The 18,567-nt window shown below is 41.5% G+C and overlaps 1 protein-coding gene across 3 annotated transcripts in view; it reads right to left on the reverse strand.

The window, feature by feature from the left end:
- Positions 1–18,567, reverse strand: part of plxnb1b (plexin b1b) — a 204,034-nt gene that overhangs the window by 58,527 nt on the left and 126,940 nt on the right. For all 3 annotated transcript variants that reach the window (XM_039797857.1, XM_039797858.1, XM_039797859.1), the window contains one exon: positions 15,849–16,031. In XM_039797857.1, the coding sequence (XP_039653791.1) occupies positions 15,849–16,031 (183 nt within the window). The remainder of the gene's footprint in view (positions 1–15,848; positions 16,032–18,567) is intronic.

The raw sequence follows: 18,567 nt of genomic DNA on the forward strand, positions 1-18,567 counted from the left end.
CAAAATTATATGTGGAACGGCCATCAACTGTGTTTTATATACAGTAACGGTTTTAACAAACAATAACATTAACAACTATAACAACAACAATAACTATATTCTTTGAATGCTCTGCCCTCCACAGTACCACGCCACAAACATATTGACACCTCTACTTAGACCAGGCTTTTACAAGTGGACCATTCTGGTAATTTAATAGGAGGCATGCGACTACATACAGCTGGTTAATATTTCCAAACATGTTTAGGGGGATAACTGTATCAAAGAATTTGTGCTCCTTCAACCGACGAATTAGCCGCTCAACATGCACCCTAAGGCGTGCAATAGACTGGGTCTCCCTGACCTCGTTTGCTGGCATTTGAGGTCTTCCGGCTAGGAATGCAGGCCTGTACACTTTACAAGGCACACAGTCATCCACCAGGAAGCCTCTGTCCACCATGATTGCCATATCCGGCCTGAGCAGTTTACATAGTCCTGACTCCACAAGGATCTGCTTGTCACTGACTGAGCCAGCAAAGAGAGGAGAAACAAAGGTTACAGCACCATGAGGGGCCATGCCAATCATCCCCTTCAGTGTACAATGGGACTTGTAACTGGAATAAACTTCACTCTGGAGTAAAGGAGAGGAAGGTGTTTGGCATCTGAGCTCTGTGCAGTCCAGGATAACTGTAGTGTCTGGGTAATCTTTGAACTCTGCTGGCAAGTGCTCACTGATTTTGTTTTGGGGTATCCAAATTCGCTGTGAGCCAAGAACACAAAACAAAAAATTACTCCAGGTGTGAATGATCCTGCTAACAGTAGACTGGTGTACCCCATACCGGTCGGCCAAGTCCTTCTGCTTCAGTCCAAGGGCAAGGTAGTTCAGGAAGAGGAACAGTTCATCTACTGCCTGTATAGCCTGTGTCTGTACCATGGGTGTACTTTGCCTTGCTGAGTCACCATCTGCAGTTCTTGTTCTGGTCCCCCGAACCATGTACTGCAGTGATGGTTCGATGACCTGCCAAAACCGCATCAGGTGGTCATAAGATGAAAATCTGTAAAAAACAGGTCTAGTGAAAATAGGAAGCTTTTATTAAATCTACTAGTTATTATTATTGTACCATGCTCACAAGCCTACAGATGGTTAGAGGTGAACCTGTACCTTAGACAAATGGACGTGCATACAGGAAAACAAATGGTAGGCTGCATTATGCATTTTTGAATTGAACACACTAACACTATAACAAGGCTAAACATAAAAAATGTAGCGGTAAAGCTGACGCTAGACCGGGTCATCAACTACATTTTTCCAAGGTCTAGAATTTTTTCTAGACTTAACTAGATAGGCTACTTAACTAGAAAATGATCTCAGATTAGGGAACAGTTCACTGAGGAGTGATGGTTAAAGTCTTTGATTACTGAAACGTTGTTGTAGTATGCAGTGTCCTGATTGGTGGAAAATGCTTGCAGAAAGAAAGGCCTGTTTACGCCTGTAAAACAGGTAGGTGGGTATTAAGTATATAGGCTACTTTTTAACCATGGAGGGTTTATTGTAGGCTAATTACAGTAACGGTATGTAGCGTTTGTTCATCGTACGCACAGCAAAAAAAATAATCGATCGTACGGTTTCCAGTCAGTTACATGTCCGTGTGTGTGTGTGTGTTGTGTTTGTGTAGCGGGGTATCGCTTTTCAGAATCACCTATGCCGAGCCCTGAATAGTTAGGTATTACAATAGTATAGCCTATTAAATTACGAAAAAAGCTAGCTTTACATACCTTGTGTAAAAACGAATGTCTGTGTCCGAGCCACCAAATCACTGTAACCCGAAACGTTGCGTGGTGACAGCTGCTCCAGCTGCTGCCTCAGCTGGGCAACTTCATCCCGAAGAACTCTCATTCTCAGAGACCACCAAGTCCACAAACGCAGGGTCCGGCCTTGAACAATAATCATGATCGTTGGCACAAAGAGTGCCAGCAACTTTGTCGGTCTCCATCCTCTCTGGTCTGGCGCTGATCCGGCTCCTGTACCCCAAGTCTTACTTTCGAGAGAAGTTATTCCAGGGAAACAAGACAGGAACGGGCCTGGCTTTAGCCTCCTTCTACCCCCTTCAGCCGCCCGGCTCGACGGCTCTGATACAATACGTCTACTGCGCACACTCGAGTGTGGTGAGAGATAACAAACTTTTCTCTTCTGATCTTCACAATCCATTTTTACGTTGCGCGGTGGTGGGAGGGAAAGTATGGAAGCTCAAAGACGAATTAAATTTTGCTGACGATGAACACAGAGGGACACAGCAGTGCTCAGCTGTCGTTCCTTCCGGCGGCTGAAATTTATACGACTTTCTCATCTCTCCATCACTTATGTATTAGGCCTACTGCTAAGAAATAACTGTATAACTATACTAAACTACTATACTTCGCTACTATAATATATATTTACTGTCCTGTCCTGGTGGTTTTCTACAAATGTCCTTTAAATATGCTGCAGTTGGTGGCTGTTGCTGTGCTGTTGCTGTGCTGTGCTGACATTCCACCGGAAGTGAATGAGCTGGCTTACATTAATGCGGAAGTTCTAAAGAGCCTTCCGTGCATAAAGCCTATTGCCAGAGTGATAGAGAAATGACTCTGCCAATTGCTATTTGGCAAGTGGGCGGAGTCAAACGTTTAGCTCCACCCACATTGAGCCACTCCTCGATCTGCGTACTGCAGTCAGGGCTTACTCCCCTTTTCCGCCGAGTGGTGCGTGTGCCCGCTCGCGGTGTGAAGCACGTGTCCGCACTATTCTCCGACACTCTAATGACTGTTGATCTGATTACAGCCATAGACAGTATATAATGGACCAACAGACCCCGTTGCTCTGGACGGAGACCAGTGAAGGCTATTAGACTTATATATATGTCAATGCTATTAGAAGCACTTTTCCGGTGATGGCCAGCTTTACTGCGCAGCCTCCAACTGAGTAAATGTGACGTGAGCAACGTGTCTGAAAGTTGTAAGTCTTCTGGTAGCTGTGCCAAGAGAAATCTCAATTCATTCCCAATCTTAAAGAGAAGGAGAGTGTAAAGAGATAACATGGGCACAGGCTAATTATCAGTGTTGCCACAGTTACTTTGAAAAAGTAACTTAGTCACTTTACAGATTACTTGATTTTAAAAGTAGTTTAGTTACTTTACAGATTACTTGATTTTAAAAGTAACGAAGTTAGATTACAAGTTACTTTATTAGTTACATGCAGCAGCTGCCGACAACACCCCTACAGCCTCAACATAAAAATGACAACCGGTTTACTGTGAGGCAGCTCGGCATTGCCAGTAGTAGGATCTGGTTAATTATGGCACGAAAGAGAGCGAGTCAGCCGTGTTTAAGGGCAGCATTTCCTCTACAACATACTGCCCGACCAAGTTCTTCAACTCTTCCCCACTTACTGGCTTTGCACCGAAGTCCAGCTTTTGTTGTTTGGGTGGTGGGGGGCCTCCTGCTCTCTGCTTCGCTCCACCTGCTGGGACTTGCTCTGTAAGTTTGGCTGCAGTGCTGCGACTCCAAATGTTTCTTCAAATTAGATGTAGTCGCCACCAGCACAGAGTGTACAACGAACCTTAATATTGCCGTCTTTAGCTGACACAAACTCTAAATAGTGACTGTATTTCCAGCTAGAAAACGCACATCTCTCTCCTCCCTCCATTGTTGTTTACGTTTGTGTCGCTGCGTGGTACACGTGAACTGTCCATATGCTGAAAACGTGACTTGTCGCATACGTGACTTCACTCCCAAGATGCAAGAAGAAAGCAAAAATATATATTTTTACTACGGAAAATGACAAATAGTAACGCACAGTGACTTGGATAAGTAACTTTAATCTGATTACTGGTTTGGAAATAGTAACGCGTTAGATTACTCGTTACTGAAAAAAGTGGTCAGATTAGAATAACGCGTTACGTGGCATCACTGCTAATTATTGCTAACTAAAATGCTAGTTAACATTAGTAATTAATCCTAAAAAGCTCATGTAAATCGAAACTGCCTGCAAGCTTATCCTGTACTATACGGTAATTCCTCTACTATGTGACACAATCATTAGCCTATTTTTACAAAAATGTTTGCTACGGAGTCATAACGTGAGGTACAAGGTAATGGAGCCTTTTATACATTGTCGTGTTTCTTTAGAACTAAACAATGGACAAATAGAGTCTTTAAACGCTTCAGATGTAAAGTTATTCGCTGTCAAGTGGCGCCAAAATGAATGCTAGTCAGTGGAATGCTAGCGGGAGGTGATGGCCAGGTAGCAACAAAATGGTGCCATAGGAGGTTCGAGTTCTGAACAAGGGGGTAAGCTTCGCTTCAGAACTCGAGCCATCATGGCGCCATTTTGTTGCTAACTGGCCATCACCTCCTGTTAACATTCCGCTGACCGCCATTTTTTTTTTACGTCACTTGACTGAGAATAACTTTACATCCGAAGCGTTTAAAGACTCGATTTGTCCATTGTTTAGTTCTAAAGAAACACGACAACGTATAAAAGGCTCCATTACCTTGTACCTCACGTTATGGCTCCGTAGCAGACATTTTTGTAAAAATAGGCTAACGATTGTGTCATAACCAAGTGACTTACTGTCGCACAGTAGAGGAATTACCGTATAGTACAGGAGAAGCTTGCAGGCAGTTTCGACTTACATTAGCTGTTTAGGTTTAATTACTAATGTTAACTAGCATTTTAGTTAGCAATAATTAGCCTGTGCTTATGTTATCTCCTTACATATACCTACACTCTCCGTCTCTGTAAGATTGGGAATGATTGAGATTTCTCTTGGCACAGCTACCAGAACACTTACAACTTTCAGACACGTTGCTCACGTCACATTTACGCTGTCTCTCTCAGTTGGAGGCTGCGCAGTAAAGCTGGCCATCACCGGAAAAGTGCTTCTAATAGCCTTCACTGGTCTCCATCCAGAGCAACGGGCTCTGTTGGTCCATTATATATATGTCAATGGTTCTGAAGCGAAGCTTACCCCCTTGATTACAGCTTGTATTAGGAGCCACTTCCGCATAGCCCATAGGGGGTTGGACTGTCGGCTTTTTCCGGAGATTGCCGAGGAAAAAACGAGTGTCAGCCATCTTGAATCCTCGCTTAGCTTCTCAGCAGGAGCAGAAACTGTTCATCCCGACTGAAATTTTAGAACAACAATTACAGTACAGGCCAAAAGTTTGGACACACCTTCTCATTCAATGTGTTTCTTTATTTTCATGACTATTTACATTGTAGATTCTCACTGAAAGCATCAAAACTATGAATGAACACATATGGAATTATGTACTTAACAAAAAAGTGTGAAATAACTGAAAACATGTCTTATATTTTAGATTCTTCAAAGTAGCCACCCTTTGCTTTTTTTGATAACTCTGCAAACCCTTGGTGTTCTCTCAATGAGCTTCATGAGGTAGTCACCTGAAATGGTTTTCACTTCACAGGTGTGCTTTGTCAGGGTTAATTAGTGGATTTTTTTCCCTTATTAATAAAAAAGCAAAGGGTGGCTACTTTGAAGAATCTAAAATATAAGTTTTCAGTTATTGCACACTTTTTTGTTAAGTACATAATTCCATATGTGTTCATTCATAGTTTTGATGCCTTCAGTGAGAATCTACAATGTAAATAGTCATGAAAATCAAAGGAAACGCTTTTGAATGAGAAGGTGTGTCCAAACTTTTGGCCTGTACTGTATTTGCATTAAAACTACCGCACACGTGTACCACCGGGATACATTGGTACACATCGGCGAATATGCATAACACTTTATTACAGACGCAATACTGGACACACTACGCGAGCTTCGCCTGCATGGAGACCAGCGGTGGTGCTCGATGCCTCTGGCCGGTAAAGAGACCTCATCAGCAGGGAGCGTTGAACGAGTGTGCCGGTGGAAAGCTAACGCTAGCCAGCCACCTATTCCACCAATCCTGCTTGCAAGTGTCCGCTCATTAAACAAACTGGACTACATCCAACTTCAACAAAACTCCCAACGTGAGTTCAGAGACTGCTGTGTTTTTGTTGTTGTGCAAATATTGCTGTACCGGACAATCAGCCTGCCGCTCTGTCACCGGGTAAGACTAGCTAGTGGAGGAGGGCTGTGTTAACACGGACTGCCTGTTGCAGAAATGGGGTGATTTGTATCCAACTAACTGCTAACTGCTGGTGGAGTTTGTGACTGTAAAATGCCGACCATTCTACATCCCACGCAAATTTAGGGCTGTGTTTATACTCGATGATTATACCACAGCCCACCAAGAGCTAATGCTAGTAGCTATGTGTTAGCGTTCTTTTATGGCTTGGTTGAAGTCTAATGTCTGTTATTTCTTGATAACAGACCGCTGCTAAGGATAACACACCGTTGCCATGCATAGCAGAGCGTTGCCATGGACACAGTTCTGTTCACTCTGGAGCTATCAATCAATCTGCTGAAAGAAGTCCGGATAATGTATCAGCTGTGGCAAAAAAGTATATGTTTTAAATGTGTAACACCACTTGAGCCACGGTGAAACATTTTTTCGTGTATATGGTTGAAATGACAATAAAACACACTTGTTGAGTTGATCGCCTCACTGTCTGTCTGTAGGTTGGTAGGCGTGGCTTGGGAGTAGACGCTAAAGCAGCGAAGCAAGTGCATTCTGGGATTTGGTGTCTTTCAGCCACATGAGCCAAAAACACATTTTCTGGCTTTTCTCGGCCTAGAAGCCACCAATTTCTAAAATAATTTCACATTTCTACTACATAAGTGACCCAATTTAAATATATATTCATCTATCCAATGGTGAAATATTCCTTTAAAACTTGCCACCCTGTGTGTGTTATCCTAGTAGCAGCTAATGTCGCCTCAAGGCAGTAGCTTAGAATAGACAAAATAGTCAAAAAAACATGAATCAAACAAACATATGTAAAAATTACAACACCATAAGACCATCATACACGTCACTCCCCAGCACAAAGCTTCCTAGGAGCCCTCCAGAAAGCTCAGGTACTTTCCCCATTTGCTAGTGTAGAATTCCAATCTGGCAAACCGTTTATATGACATTTTTTCAAACGCCGCCACCCTGGCCATCTCACAAGCTCACTCCTGGATTGACTGTACCCCTTCATTCTTCCATCCTCTAAAAATAATCTGTCTGGCTATCATTAACTAGTCTGGACCCAGCTTCTTATGAAGCTCAGCGCAAATTCTTTCAGGAAGACGTCATTACCCCAGTCACTACTCCATTCTTAAATCAAATCAGCTGTTCAAGAAGTGACGTGTCAGTTAAACCAATCAGACTCGACCACGAGATTCAATTCTAAACAAACAATCTGGAGGGAGTCCAATAGAAGTGATGCAAAATCTTGAATTAAATGAGGGGCACCCTCACATCGGGTGACATAATTTTAATAGTCCCACAGATTCTGTCCCACTCCTCATCATCACAAAACAACAAAGGATAAAGCGGTGAGCCGTGTCTTGTTCCCCTTCCAAGAGCAAAATATTCAGAAATGAACCCGTTGGTTTGCACTGCAGCCTAATCCACTTTATAAAAATGCTGCCAAACCCATACATTTCCAAAATGTTGAACAATTGACCATATCAAACGCCTTTTCGGCATCGAGGGAAATAGCAGTAATTGGGGATCGTCTATCAGCTATACTTGCAATACTTTTTTTTTGGGGGGCATTTTAGGCCTTTATTTGTATAGGACAGCTTAGACTTGAAAGGGGAGAGAGGGGGAATGACATGCAGCAAAGGGCCGCAGGTCGGAGTCAAACCCGCGGCTGCTGTGTCGAGGAGTAAACCTCTATATGTGGGCCCCCGCTCTACCAGGTGAGCTAACCAGGCGCCCAGACAGACCATGCAATATTAATGAGATATTATCTGACGAGCTACGCCCGCGAATAAACAGCACCTGATCAGGATGAATTAGAGAAGTAATAACCTTATTTATTCTATGTGATTCGACATACAGCATCTCCTCCATGGTCATTTTTCAGTTTGAATTGTTCTATCTTTCTATTTTTGCTGCTTTTTTGTATTCTTGGTCTCCCTCCACTTTGCAAATCTGTTTATCTCTTTTTTAGTTTTGTATTCGGGGACTTTTTTCGAGTGTTGATTGAGAGCTAGTCGTTTATGCTGCCACCTTAGACTGGGTCCTCCACATCAGCCTTTTAATGTTATTTACAGGAACAGCATGCTTAATTGCATCTAATGTCATTAGTGAGATATTCCAGCACAGGTCAGGAGGAAGTGTTGACTCCCTGATTTGCCCGTGTGTGTGTGTGTGTTAGGGCTGGGCGATAAAACGATAACGATATGTATCGCGATAGACACGTAATCAATATCAATAGAAAATGCGTTCGATAAAACGTTCGATAACTTGTTTTTCTTCTTCGGAAGAAACCAGAAATTGCGAAGCAAGTTTGGTTGCATGAACAAAGGTAACCTAGCAACGTAGGGAGTGACACTCTAACAGCCAATCATGTAACAGTATCAAGTTTGGTTGCGCCACATCGCTGTCTCGTGTTGGATTCTACCATTCTACAATAACAGAACCGGCGGCGTGTAGCGATAAGTGGAAAGTGAGTGCCGCAGCGAGCGAGGAAATTGTTGATAAAACAGGAAAAGTCAGTATGGCAGTTTTGGGGAATTTATAAGTCTGACCGTCGTCCCCACCAACACTACCGCAAACTTGTTTTACCACCTTAGCCGCGCTCACACTTTGGAGCAAAGCCGTATTCGCCAGCAACGTCCAACATCTGCAGCTGCTACACCGAACAAGTAGCAGACCGCCATGGAGAGGTACTCTGCATCAGCGCCTTACTAAACGCTACAAAGAAATAACGGAGGCAGACGTGCTGAGCACTGTCCAGAAGCCAGGTTACCAACCTAGCACTAAACCTGCAGAAAATAGTTCTTCTCAGGTTTCAAGTTTCTCTGTGTTTATATTTAACACTTTGCACCATTTTATTACACCTTATTAAGCAATTCTTACTTATTCTTTCTTCACTGTGATTTTAGACTTATGTTTACATTTTAATTATTTGAGTGGTTTCCATGGTTGTGTTGACATTTCTGCTTTTATAACTGAGGGGATTATAATCAGAGCAAGGTTAAGTTTAAAATAAAAATGTTTAAATTTAATATATTTTTCTCCTGGTCCTTATTTTAAATAGGTCATAAAAAATATCAATAATTATCGATATCGACCGATATGAAACACTTATATCGTGATACATATACATACATACAGCCATATCGCCCAGCCCTAGTGTGTGTGTGTGTGTGTGTGTGTGTGTGTGTGTGTGTGTGTATGAGTGAGAGAGAGATATGGTGATATGGGTCAGTTTATTTCCTCCAGGTATGTGGAAGATTTGAGGTCAGTTATAAAATCTGATACTGTTTGATCCCACAGCACCTCAAAGACAGACTTTCCAAGTTGTAATACCTGTCCATCCAGACTATCGCACATCACTGATACGACACAGATGGGGAAACCGAGACAATTGACTAAATGACGTTCCCTTCTTCAAACCAGTAAAAGAAGAGCAAAAGGGATGCGTAGCAGAGTTTTTTTTAGTTAGTTAGTGAGGAAGACAATTATTTCAAGATTTTTGAGGGCAGGGCAACATTTGAGCAAAATGTGTCCACCCTAAAGAAAATAGCATAAAATATGTAAAATAAGATATAACACAAACACAGATGCTAATAGAAGAGTGGGACATGTAAGAAAGAAAGTTAAACTGGAAGCTGCAGTTGCATGCTTGCTCCAGAAACCCTCTCTGTCTTCCACCATGACGCACAGAGCGAACCTCAACAAAACAAACATTTAGAGATGGAATCCTAACTGGTTAGCAATGCAAAGCAAAGCATTTATAAGGTGAGGTTTCAGGAATAAGACTTATACAAATACAACTGGCTCTGTGTCTTGAACACCATCTTAACTTCATTCAGCTGCAATTAGCCAATCACTGTATACCATGTTTACCTGCCAGGGGCCTGAGGTCAACAACACTGGATGTCAAAACATAGGATTACATTTTTATATTAGCTAGACTAATATACTAGTTTATATTATTATTCTATGCTTATAAAGAACCTGGGGGATGGACCCTGGTCAGCCCTCAAGAAGACATGGGAAAGGGATCTGAGTATTATACTGGATGATGAGGAGTGGGACAGAATCTGTAGGAATATAAAAAAACTATGTCACGCAATGTGAGGGTGCGGCTCATTCAGGTCAAGATAATGCATCGCTTCTATTGGACTCCCTCCAGATTGTTTAGATTTGGATTGAAAGACACACCAAATTGTTGGAAATGTTAGACAGAGGGGTCCAATTACTTGTCCTGTGGTCTTGTGATAAGGTCCAGGATTTTTGGACTGGAATACATGATAATCTGGGTTCTATTCAGCCCAAGATGGTTTTTCTAGGAGATGGACCAATGTTAAACGGGATAGATAAGCACATAAGAAGTCGGGTCTATTAAGGTCTATTTTCATTCCAGTCCAAAGATTTACTTTATGTCTTCCACCATAATTACGTTTAATAATTAATAAACTTATCATTTCTGACCCGTAGACCTGTCTAAGAGATACAGTACTTTCAAATTGATTGTTAACCTCCATCCTTAAATGGTAACTTTAGTTTTTTTCAACCTGGACCCTATCTTCTTATGTTTTCTGTACCTAAGTGACTAATGGGACCAACAATCTTTGAAATTAGTCCAGTGTTAAGCAAGATTGCTACAGTTGGCAGGGGCGAAGCAAGCTACAATGTAACCTTATTGGGGAGTTTCGCACTATCAATTGACGCCCACTAAAAGTGCTGTTCTATGCTCATATTATTATTCTAAGTGTCTGACAACAATATGGAAAGATCATTTTTGTTTAACATGAAACAGCCCTGAATAGCTATCAAACCCACCAGACTCCATTTAAATAAACAGTAATTCTACCATTGTAAAACACACTTCATTCAAAGTCGACAGAAACTAAATAAAACTATCAAAAGCCGTCTTGGTTCGTCTTTCCACCGTTCCAATAATCACCACTCTGGTTTGGTTGAAATAAACCCATTTATTAATTTTAAAATAAAATAAAAATAAATTATATTTTTTGTTAAGTAAACCCATTATTAACTGAACCATTTACATGTGGAAATGTGCAGGCTCTATACACGCTAAAAGTATTGTTTATTTTAATGGGGTGGACAATAGCGATCTCTGAGCTGTTTCTGGTTAAACAAAAAGGATCTTACTCTATAAGAAAAAGGTCTATTTCTGTAGGGATCCTTTACATAATGTTGTCAGACAATTAGAATAATAATATGAGCCTGTCAGTAGCAAAAACAACACTTTTAGTTAACAAAATTGATGATGCACATTTGCACAATAGGATTACATTGCAGCCCAGTTCGTGGCTGACAGTGTAACAGCGTTCTCACTCATTAATGGACCAATTTCAAAGAGTTTTGTTCACATTGGTCACTTAGACACCAATGCATGAGAAAATAGAAAATACCCTTTAAAGGTGCAGTAGGTAGGATTGTGAAGATCCAGGACTTCGCCAAAGAATTTGAACATCGACAACTTCTCAGTCTCTCCCCCTCTTTCTGCTAAAGCCCAAACGGTCTCCTAAGCCCCTCCCTCCACAAGGAAGAATGAATGTGTGTGCATGAGCAGTGACTGACACACAGTTAGAAACCCCCCGGCCATGATTGGAGCATCTGAACAGGGAGCGGTGGATTTTTGCAAATCACACTACAGGCCAGAGGAGCCAGATTTTTTTTTAAATTACCAGCTTCATATAGTTCTACTGGAACATAGGTTCAGTTTCAGAAAATATGACAGAAAGTTAGTTTTATAAGTCTTACCTACTACATCTTTAAGTAACAGATTAATTAGGCTGAATGTAGACTGAACATTTCATAACGGCTGCCAGTCAGTTTCTATGATTAGTTTAAACAATCTATACTGTGGCAGGAATAACCACATGTAAGCCTACTTTAAAAAATGCTAAATGTATAAAAACGGTTTCCTGGTTTCCTATGTTCCCGCCAGTTTTGTGGCAACAGTTAGGGGAAGGCCTTTCCTGTTCTAACATGACAATGCCCTGTGCCAGGCCTGATGTAGGGGTTATTTTTGCCAACGGTAATGTTATTAGTGTTATAGGTTAGCAGCCCACTTAAACAACTGGACCCAGGGTGAGCAAAGAGGGCTAGTCTGACTGAGAAGGAGGAATACTGCTCTCTTTGCCCGGACAGTTCCAAGATGACATTATCTTCTGCTGCTGTGTGCTTAGTGCCCAAGTGGTGAATTTACAGCTCACAGCAACTCAATACGATCAAGTGTCTACGCGATCTAGTGTCGGTTTCCTCTAAGCAAAATGCTGAGTGAATTTAAGCTGGACCTTTACTGTGAAGGGTAGACGTTTTTTTTCTCAACCTTTATTCCTCAACCTTTTATCATTAGGTCGTTTAGTTTAATTCACAGTTTATTAATTTCCAATGCCCCAAGTTCATTGGGTACCCAAGAAACCAGGTGTGAAGTAGATTGGATGAACGGTTCATAAGATATTTCTCACACACACACACACACACACACACTTATTAGAGAGTTGTCAGCAAAGCTTTTGAATGCCAATGCAGATAATGATGAAGAATAAGGGTTACATTTACTTGCCACTTCAGGAAACACTGGAAGGTGACTTGACAGAAAAAAAATCAGAAAGGAAGCTCCAGGATTTATTATGAGAACAAGACATCACAGCTTTAATCAGCTGGGATATAAACTGCTGAGTGTCTGAAGTGATCGAACAACAATAAGCATAGAGCCCACATAGCCCATTTAAAACTCAAATACAGACACAGTGTCACACGTTTATGTCAGCATTTCAGAGAGGTGGCCCAAGTATCAAGGCTTCTAACTAGAGCGAGCACATTTCATCTGTGTATTACATAACTGCAGATAACACATAAATAAAACTCTAGCTGTGAAGAACATTGGCCGTTTCTGACGAATCAATATAGAGTGCGCAAATTATCCAGCGGCCATGTTTATTTTATAAATTTTTTTGTGTTACTTTAATCATGACGGCCACTAGAGGGCATAGGCTGACTGTACATGAATGAAGAAATTAATGAATAAAAGAAAACAAAGGAATAACAACTTTGTTACGATATTTTCTCTGCTACACAAATAAAAGAAAGAAAATGAAAGAAAGAAAGAATTAATAAAAGAAAGAAAAAGAAAAATGAGAGAGAGAGAGAGAGAGAGAGAGAGAGAGAGAGAGAGAGAGAGAGAGAGAGAGAGAGAAATGAGATTCACTGTGGTGGTTGCAGTCAGACAGCACAGACTGACAATGTATCCATTAATGACAGTGACATTGACACAGACACTGTCTGCTGTACGCCAATACTCTACATCAATCTGAATGAGTCTCTCTGTTAGGACATGCACGTGTCTGCCGGTCAGCGATTACAGTGCACAACACAAGTAAGAAGCTGCGTTATATGGTCACAGTGATGTGCGACTGTGTGACGTAACTGTGAAAAAATATGTTAATGGCTGTCATTGTGCTATTTCTCCATGTGCAGGGGGCCTCAATCACAAACCCCCATTGAGAAAAAAAATGACACAAAGAACCGACTGTGTGGAGGCAAGCTCACAATCTGTAAACTCCTGATTCCCTACAACCTCCCTGCTCCACTGAACTTCGAGCTTAGTCCAGTTATTAATTATCAAAATAAATAAAATACATCTGTGATCAACAAGCCCAACACTTGTGTGCTTAAAGTGATGGTTCGGAGTAATTTCACCCTAGGGTCCTTTGCACCACGACCTTGAGCCAAACGCCCCCCGGAAGCTTTTTTTAGCTGGGTCGAACATTGGGAGAGTTAGCGTAGAGTAGCGTTATCAGCTGAATAGCTTAGCACAGGGGCTAATGGACCCAGGTTTGTAGCTCGTAAATGACCCCACTAATAATGCCCAAAATGATACCAAACTTCTACACTAGTACAAATAGGTTATGCATTCATGAAATGATGGATTGGAAAGTTTGTAAGTACACCAGAAGTTTATGTAAATAACACTTGCCTGTTGGCTTCTCGTCTCTGCTGCTGCTGTTGCTACTGAGTGCTTAGGGCCGTCTACAAATTACAACACCGAAAAGAGATACAACTAAAATATTTAGTAATTTAATGATTAAATAAGTCTCCAAACTTACCTCAATTATAACTTGTCTCCTGCTAGTTATACTACAGCAATTACTTTAAAAAAAAAGTTAAATTAATAAATATTTTTGTTGTATCTCTTTTCGGTGTAATTTGTAGACGGCCCTAGGCACTCGTCTTACTGCCGGCAGCAGCAGCAACAACAACAGCAGAGAGCAGAAGCCAGCAGGAAAGTGTTATTTACATAAACTTCTGGTGTACTTACAAACTTTCCAATCCATTGTTTTATGAGTGCATAATTTGTACTAGTGTAGAAGTTTGGTATCATTTCGGGCATTATTAGTGGGGTCATTTACGAGATACAAACCTGGGTCCATTAGCCCCTGCGCTAAGCTATTCAGCTGATAACGCTACTCTACGCTAACTCTCCCAATGTTCGACCCAGCTGAAAAAAGCTTCTGGGGGGGTGTTTGGCTCGAGGTCATGGTGCAAAGGACCCTAGGGTGAAATTACTCCGAACCATCACTTTAATTGCTTTTATGCTTCCCAACGAATACACATGCTCAGCTGACATGTTCTATTCAATACACATGTACCTGTTATCCCCCTGATTTGCTCTGATTTGTCTTCCACAACAGGACATAACTTGTGTCGGGCCGAGCTTCACCCTGATCTCCATTTGAACCCACAGAGACACTGCCATACATGACCACTGTGACTCAAGTGGGACCCCCTCATTCAACTGCAGCACCTTGGAAATCAAACTAACAGCCTTGTTGAGGACAATGTCATTTCAGAGGAGCTTCACATGATCCAGCCACAGAGCTGAACAGGCTGGTTGCCATGACTGAAATGTACAGACATTTCTATTGAGTGGCACCCAGTGCCAGCAAGGACATCCCCAACAGAATGAGCTTCATTATAAAAAGGAGAAGGGGCCCACAGCTCCTCTCTGTCCCTGGTGACAGAAATTGTTGCAACCAGTCAAGACATTAACAAAAGTTTTTTTTGCAGGTCAGGTTGTGAGTAGTGAATGAGCAGATTAACTTGTGGATTTACACCTATAACAGTTCTCATAATAAAATCTTGCTACGTTAACTAAAGACTTAATGACATCCAATTTTAAAACTTATGAATCTATGTGCCATACAAACTTGATTTTGATTTTATAATCTTTTAATTAGCAATGGGTTGATTGTCTTAAAACACCAGAGGCACTGATATACCAGGCATGCACTGATGTTTTTGGAGGTCTATGTTCTCATTATTCATTGGGTGACTTGAACAACAACGGAACCAACTACCATAATCTTAGTGCATTCCTTTAACAACAAGATGTACCAGGACTCTGCTCCTGAGATTATTTCTGAAGTGCTAGGTTCAGATTACCATGTCTGTGGGACAGGTATTGCAGATACATGACAAATACCCAACACATTACCCAAATAGGGTCTGAACTCAAAATTATGACACAATTTGTTGGGTATGCCAGACTCACTTCATATTTTCAGCAATAACAGCACAATCTCTACATAACATCACAGTTAGCCCATATACAAAGTGCATTGTGTGTGTGTGTGTGTGTGTGTGTGTGTGTGTGTGTGTGTGTGTGTGTGTGTGTGTGTGTGTGTGTAATGCAGGCTGACAACCTGTCTGTGCATGCCTTGAAATCTGTGACCTCACGCTACCTTGTGCAGGTTCCCCTTGGAGTCTCCTAGGAAAGCAATGGTATGTCCCGCCCTCACGCTGACAGCCACAGCAGTGAGACGGGCAGATGGGCTGTCCAATATGGTCTCTGCTTCTATGGGCATCCTGCTGGCCATCGGGCTAGGGGTGTGGTCAGAGCCGCAAGGGTATGCAGTCAGAGTGTTCTTATAGTGGGGACACAGGAGAGGAAAATCAGTATGTGTCAAGATGTCATGTCAGGTAACATGAAGATTAGATCAAAAGAATGAATAACACACATGTAGCATGCAAACTATGACTGCTTGTTTAGTGCAAAAAGAACCCTTCAAGTGATTTGCTATTCATTTCTCAGCAAGGAAGCCAACTAACTAAAAATAACAGCAGTGTTTCTTCTGTGCTTAGTAAAATCCCAGTAGAACTGATTGTGGAGCGTTTGGGAACAAACTATAACTAGATTCCAGCGACTTTTACACTTTAAAGCCTACAGACAATTTGTTTTTGCTTCCACAGTTTGGCATTAGGGAGTCTTTGCTCTGGCAGCATGGTTGTTTTTTGTTCCGGGCAATTTATTTTTCCACGACAGCGTTTGAAAGCAGGGTTATTGCTTCATTATTGGTCATCTTAACAATAGGAAGTAGAGGGAATGAACCTGAGAGCTCTGCTTGTTGAAGGCTACTTGTTTTGATGGATTGCATGTAGTTGGCTAGTGTGTTGTTATGAATGGACTCCTTATTTGGCCTGCTGTTTAAGACTGCTGATATATGGCACACCACTGTCCAACATTAAACTTGGCTGTAATAACATAGCTGAAGTGTCCAAATAGCTATATGTAAGCCTCTGTGAGTATTGATGAAGTTAATCATGGGGAATGAAGGACAGTTTAGAAGGCCTGTTAGTCCACATTATGAGAACCCAACCATTAGAGCAAAGCAAGCAGGGGTGACTGCATGCTAAGAATAGCCCAAACTATATTATGACTACTGAAATAGTTATGAACTTATGACGTCCGGTCTAGGAACATGGCCTGGAAGCTTAAAGACTGGTCTGTCACTGACTGCGCTGGCCGATGAGAGCCTGTGATTACACTGTAAAGACACATTCAGGCTGCAGTCATCTGGACATTTAACACCAACACTGAGGGCAGTAATGACCACAAGGGAGTAACATAACGAGAAAAGATTGCTAAAGTTGCATATTGGCCACTAATATTTGGTAGGAGTTCTGAACCCTGATCATCAATAACAAAGCATTCCCCATAGACGTGGCATGAGAGTCTGTCCCTGGTGCAGATGGACTGTCCTGGCAAAGACTAAACAGGGATGAAGCTGCTTTGTTTTTTGTGTAAAGGGATCTAAGTAAGATTTTACATATTTAATGACACTGTAAATCTCTTTTCACTGTTCCCCTCCAGCCATAAGGTTTGCTTTGGCTCCCCCGTTTTCACCTTTATTTTCAATAACATGTATTCATACCTAACCCCATCAATTAACTTTTCTTTCACTTTTTGCTTTACTGTACATCTGTATCCCTAATGTATTTTTCTCTTTCTCCTTCAAAGCCTTGTTTCTGCCTGGTGTGTCTTTTTGCATTCTTGTCAGGCCTTGTTAAACATTACAATTAACCCCACCCCACTAAGTATGGCTAATGCCACTGATCGATCTCTCCCTGACCAGCAATTCTATTAAATTATACTGCCCACACTACCTTCTCCCCTAGAGCTAATCTGTTGTACGTGGCTGCAAAGGTTGAGGGGTCAGCGCTGCTCTATGTCCTCAAAACAGGAGAAGTGATAATAGAAACAGGAGAAGTGATAATAGAGAAGGACGTCCTCCATCCAAATGCAATGTTTACATGCAGTAAACACATTAATGCATACGCATGAACACACCCCATAAGTCAGGATTCCAGAGTTGGGGTTATGAGAGGGTAGGGCTGGCAATATACAGAGAAAATCAAATATCACGATATTCAATACATCGATATTGTGACAATATTGCTTTCACAAAAAAATTTTACAATTACATTTTAGATAAATAATCATCAATAATGTAGTAAACATTAGTAAGTAAATCATGTGAAAATATAGAGAAAAACTATTTTTTGAGTGGGGGTGCCATTTTCAGGACTGGACCAGATCCCTGCAAGGACCTCGGACAAAAAAATTCACCCACTTCCACCATTTTTTCTTCTGCGCTATAGCAGAAGAAACGCATTTGGCTTTATAACTCACCAATCGTACATCGCACATTAAAAATACACATATCCACGCGTTCCCTGAATTCAGCTGAATCTCCTGATATAGGCCACGGCCATTTCCGCCTTGACTTTTTTTTGCGTGGAAAATCTTGATTTATTGTAAACCTACTTTTTCGAACTTCTCCTAGACCTGTGCGACCGATCTGCGCGAAACTTGGTACGTAGCATCTCCCAACCGACCTGACAAAAAGTTATCAAAAGAATTTTTATCGGATGAAATTTGCGCAAATTATGCACGAACAAATTTGTGGAGCTAGCTACAAAAAAACGAACTTTGCAATATCTCAGCCAAAATATATGCTATCAAAGCGAAACTTGATTCTTGTTTGCCATGACCCTCTGGAGCTCCTCAACATTTTATGAAAATTGGCCACTATGGGGCGCTTCAAGTACAAAAAGTTTATATCTCATGACCAGCTCATCCGATTTTTACGAAATTTTGAGGGTACCATCTAGGGCCATTCC

This window comes from Perca fluviatilis, chromosome 4 (assembly GCF_010015445.1).
Source record: "Perca fluviatilis chromosome 4, GENO_Pfluv_1.0, whole genome shotgun sequence".
NCBI lineage: Eukaryota > Metazoa > Chordata > Actinopteri > Perciformes > Percidae > Perca > Perca fluviatilis.